At 35.5% G+C, this 5,597-nt stretch overlaps 1 protein-coding gene across 1 annotated transcript; it reads left to right on the top strand.

Moving 5' to 3' along the window:
• Nucleotides 1-507: 507 nt before the first annotated feature.
• LOC149539132 (uncharacterized) lies at nt 508-4,399 on the top strand. Its single transcript, XM_089800462.1, has 4 exons — nt 508-791; nt 2,885-3,193; nt 3,412-3,475; nt 3,555-4,399. The coding sequence occupies exons 2-4, from the start codon at nt 3,009-3,011 to the stop codon at nt 3,828-3,830; spliced, it is 525 nt and encodes a 174-aa protein (XP_089656588.1). The 5' UTR covers nt 508-791; nt 2,885-3,008; the 3' UTR covers nt 3,831-4,399.
• Nucleotides 4,400-5,597: the final 1,198 nt, after the last annotated feature.

Here is a 5,597-nt window from a genome sequence, read left to right as displayed (position 1 = left end):
CCAATATCACATATTTTACGACATTTTCTTATCACCTTATATAACAATGTATATTTTAATCTTCTTCTTATCTTATCAAATGACATTGTATATTATAAATCATGAATTAAAACCTTGCTTATACCTTTGACATATATAACTTATAACTTTTACTAAATAAAGAGTTTTATTGATATTATATAATCACAATATTATCTTACCAATAAATTTTATTCCTTTTTCTTTTAATAAAATGTATACCTTTAAAAATCCCAATTTTTTACCACTCAAATTCATCCTCCCAAAATATAAATATAAATGTAATTTAGGAAAGGGAAAGGAAAATAACACATGTTTCCCACCTTATCATGAGTTGGCCCTTCCTAACCACAATGAGAGATGATGAGAATGACAAGCACCACTCAAAAGGGGAATTGGATGCATCGGATGGACCTTCATGTGTGGCCTTCAAGGCCCCATCGTCAGACTTCACCAATTTTATAATGCTTAATTTATCATAAGGTAGTTGTTCTTTTCCTTAATCTACAAAATTGGGAAGTTATTTTATGTAATTGGCCCGATCTGTAAGGGGGGCAAAATAGCCGATTCGTAGGCCTCTTGTCGGTGCGCTCGCCCTTGTAGTACTCGCTCTTATTTCCCCTCCAATGCAAATCTTCCTCGCCTTCGTCCTATTTTTGTAAAAATTCTGGTTTGGTAGGGTTTCCTATAATTTTTCCTTCCTTGCAAACTCAGCCCATTTTTTCTCATCGGCGTCGTTCACATGCACGGCACAATTTGTGCAGATTCTTGAGGTAAGCCTCTTGCCATCGTTTCTCAACTGGTTTCTTTTGTTTTGGGATTCTATACGCGGCCAGGAATTTTTTTGTGTGTGTTTTATTGCAGTCTAAAAGATTTCTCTTATTATCTGTTAAATGAATGGATCGGATCTGTGGTTTTGTCTGTGGCTGTTTGAACATATGATTTATCGTACCATCTATTGTCAGATCTTTCCTCTTCGTGTAGAGATCTTTTGAACCGTTGGGTGAATTTTACGTTTGTTTGGTGGTTTTAAATTTCTATTCTTTTTTTTTCCTGTGAAAATTATCCTGATTCCCGTTTGATTTGGGGGGTTCGAGGCTTTTTTGGCTTGATTTGTAGTAGAGGAGTTCTGACGCTTTTTCATTCCGCTCTCAAAATATTGATTATGGATTTTCATCTTTTTGCTTTGGATAAATTGTGCTTGATATTTTCTGCAACCGGTTCTGATCCGTGGTTGTGGTGTAAAACAGAGGATAATAAATTTGGATTTTTCGTTTGGAGTGTATTTTGTAGTTATAGTCTATTGTATTTTATTTGTTTGTGGTGACGAGTATATCTTTGAGTTTCTTTGAAGATTGGGTTTAGAAAAGGGGATTTAAGGTGGGATTCTAAGTAATTATTTTTTTCCCTTTTTTTGGAAAGAGGAGCTGGTGCATACTGGTCTGTTTTTGCCGTTCTAGTGTTAATTTGCAGGTACCTGCGTTTTGATGTTATGGATGGTTGTTGAATGCGTTTTTAAATTTTCTTTATCATGATCTTATTTTTATTTTGTAGTGTATAGTTTGAAACTTAAATTTTACTCAGATACGAAGGATCCAAATTTTCCTTGATTTTTAGGGTTAAAAGATTAGCTTTTGTTTTTGGTGGGTGAATTTCCCTTAGAGAGGAGGCAATTTTGGATCAAAATTTCGACCAAATTTTGGTCCTTGCTCTCACTGACTATTATTATAGTTTAAGGCTCTGCTATGAAGTTATCAACGATTTATGACTTAGTTGAGGGTCCCACGGAGAAGGGCATTTCAACTCACTAGTGTTGCCTGTGGTATTATGCAACCTATTTGCATTAGAGAACTCAGAAATAATAAAATTTTATATAAACAAAAATTGAATAGTGGTTGTGTAGGAAGAATAACCTTGGGCATTGTTAGTGGTGGGATTGTGGGAGTTTATATCAACTTCAGATAAGTTATTTTTGTTTATAACTTTATTCGGCTTCAGTTCACAAGATGTGTGGGTATTGATGTGCTCATAAAATTGCTACACTTCATAGCCTTATTTCACATTTTTTCAACAGACCTAACTAGGTTAGGTGGGTAGACCATTTTCGTAGATTTTAATTTCTTTATTCTTTTACAATTTGTTAAGTATTGTTATTTAAAATTTTCTAAGTCTTGTTCTCAATACATTTGCTATCCAAGTCACAGGTTCTTTAAATTTAAGAAAATTTACATTTTCTTGTCCAATGTTCAAGCCTGATAAGAAAAAGGAACCGTAATAGACTACTCTTGAAGTTTAGAAAAAAATTGAAGTTTTCAATCTTGATTTGAAGTTGCTGTTATTATAAAGCTCTTTTTCCTTCCACCATTTGTCAAAATTAGGACAGTTCCTACGACATGGTTGAATGAGATTTAGTTTATAGCACATCGGTGCCCTATAAGTTGTTAAGATTGTAATGTTTCGTTCTGTGACATTTAGGAACTTTCAGTCTGGGTTTTAAGTTAAACGAAGATTTCAAGGCATGTATACAACTTTATGATTGTGTGGTGACTTGGTTAAATGCCAAACCAGTTTGAGATGCTTTATGAAAAACCTGAGCTTCTCTACCTGTTTTTCTGGTTAGTCTGTTGGATTTGTTGTCATGTTATTACTTATTATTCAAGAGTGTGACTTAAAAAAATTTAAACAGTAATGGCTTGGGGTGATTTGTCAACGCACTAATGAATAATTCTTTGGATTAATGTTTTTGTACGTTGATATGATCTGGTTACATTACGAAGTGACATTTAATGGTATTTTGTTGTAAATTTACAATGCTCTGTTTTATAGGGTTCTGATTATTCTGTATCTGCCTGTGTTTGTTTTTCAGGTGTAAAAAAATACTTAGGCCTATTTGAGTGGAGAAGTAAAGCAGCAACGCCTGTTTATTTTTCCAATATTACATTAGTCATCCTAGTTATCTTTTATTACACTCAGAAGAGAATATAGGATTCATGCAGCACCTTGCTGCTAACCATAACTTGGTGAGCCCAGGGGAAATGAAGGAACTAGGGAGATTGAGGGCTGCATTTATGAGAGAGAAATGTGAGGAGGTAGTTTTTTGCCCAAAACCACGGAGAAGTGGGTTGGTAATGCATCAAATTCCAGAGTTCTCAAAGCAGACAAGACGACATCGCAAGTGAGTTATATCCTATGGACATCAATTAAATTTTGCCCATAAGTCACTCATTTCCTTTGATTTGTTTTTATAACGTAATGATTTGGAAACATATGGTTTCATCTACAGTTGGAGTCTTTGAGAGACCATCAATTTCGTGCATTTTGTGAATGTTTTTGTACAGTGATTTCATATATCACACTAACACTAGCTGATGCTTCTGCCCTTGTAATCTACAGTCATCCTCCAGAGTATAATAATTCTGAAGCTGGAGTAGAGATTCTTGACATTTTTCTTAGTAAGGTATGTGTCGCCTTTTTATCATGTATCTAAATACTCATAGTATCTTTGAGCAAAACTGATAACTTAACTTCTTTTGCAGAGTGGTTGTACCGATGCATTAAGTTTTGGATGTTCACCACCTTATTTTAATGGATCTCCACCCAGTCGTGCAGACAATCCTCTCATTCATGATGTTAAGTTCAATCATCAGAGTGATGTTAAGTTCCTTCATCAGAGAGTGCAATCTTCACCCTCCACTCTCTCGAAACCTAAGTCATTTGGAAGGTCTTCCTTTGGTTCTAATGCTACTGTTCGGGTCGAGGGTTTTGATTGTTCAGGCAGGGACACAAGATGTAGCATCCCGGCATTGGCATGACCCAAGCACTAACATTTCACCAATTTGCTCAGCAATATATGCAAAGAGGGATTAGTGTACAAAAATTATCATTCTAAAGTCACATACTGTAAATTCAATGTAATCATATGAGTGGGCCTTTTCGGTGCGGAAGTGAGTGGTATAGGAAATGAAAAGTTGTTTTTAATAATTTTCATATTTTGTTGCCGGAGTGACACTGTAGTTTCTGGAAAACCCAACGAGTGCTCGATGAGGATTGTTTCCCTGAGGCTGTTGTATCCAGAGCTGAAGTCTTCCCTTAGTTTTTGAGTTCTAGATTTTGTTAAGAGCATGAATGGTATTCTCGGTGTTCATGCTTCCCCATCACCTGTACAGATATGAGTCGTACTTAGATGTATTTTTGAACATCATTTAAAGTACATGTAATTTAGGTTCAGACTTCTAAGGCATGTTGAAGAAGTCTGAAAAATGAAGATTTACATTTGGGACTTGTATATTTCTCTTTTTAATGTTTGAAAGGCAAACTGGAGAGATAATATGTACATTCTATTCTTGTAATTGACAGTGAGCCTCACCTGAAAGTTTACTCATTACGAGTTCATATGCATGCCTTCTATGTCTATAAAAAATTGTCTCCATTCCTTGTTCATAAGATTTGACTGTAATCTTGAATGTGTTCTTTTAGCATATCGAGGTTTGCAACAATGGATTAAGGATTTTGTTCAAATAGACTTTTCTGGCAGGTTTCAAGAACTGTTAATTGGTTTGTTGTCTGTGGAGGAAGTTAAGTGTGGCATCTTGTATGCATGAGACGAAGCCATAAATTGAGGTGCAAGTTATATAGCTGCGATATATCAAATTCAGAATCCAGATGTTATGCAGTTCTATGACAAGATTCAACTGAAGCTGCAATTCACCAAACATTTAGGGTTCTACTAGGCACTATAAGGGCAATTTGATGATGGTGAGTTGGGAATAATGCATAGATAATATCTTCACAAGTGCGTAATCCAATTACCAAAGCAAGTCTGAAAACAGGTCAAGGAACGGGCACAAAAATAACTTTTAATGAGAACCCATAATTTGAAGATTTTTTCAATCCACAATCAAAATCACCAAACCTAGCCTGATAACAAGTCAATAATCCAAGAAATTGCATAACAATTCAACCCAAGAAATTGCACTAATTTTTCTCTCTTTTTGAGTGTGGGTAGTTCAACTCAAGTGTGGAATTTCTTGAGAATCATGTATGGTTTGATTTGTTCGACTGACTTAGATGCTTTATACGGTACAACTCATCTAGGTGGGGTCTAAACACCGAGTCAAGATTAGGTGGGAAGTTGAAACCCATTGGAGACTCTGGAGCTTGTACAGAAAATTGTTTCTGAACTGCTCGAGGGAATTTCTAGGCTAATGTCAGGAGTACAAACTATTACATGACAAAGAAAGTGAAGGAAATACAAAGAAATGAAAACACAACTCAAAAATTAGTCGTGGATTCAAGAGCTGAGATGAACTGATGTACAAACATGTCTTTTGGAATGGTAAGAGGGATTAGAACCTAGCTTGAGCGTGGTTTGAAAATTAATGTGACAAACTCTGGTCTGTGGTCTAAAACCTGAGCCTAACTTTTGAAACTGATAAGACGCTTGATAAATAGCTGATTAATTGTTCTGTAGCCAGGCCTAATTTCACACGTGCATAGCCGATCTCTGTGCTTAATGGGAATGAATCTTATCCATGATATTGAATTGGGTGTACATAAATGAGCCGGGCACTCTTAGATCT

The sequence above is a fragment of the Cupressus sempervirens genome, chromosome 9 (genome assembly GCF_028749045.1).
Source record: "Cupressus sempervirens isolate cs-2001-9-10 chromosome 9, ASM2874904v1, whole genome shotgun sequence".
NCBI classification, from domain to species: domain Eukaryota; kingdom Viridiplantae; phylum Streptophyta; class Pinopsida; order Cupressales; family Cupressaceae; genus Cupressus; species Cupressus sempervirens.
The sequence above is the reverse complement of the archived record's forward strand: the minus strand, read 5'-3'. Positions and strand labels throughout refer to the sequence as shown.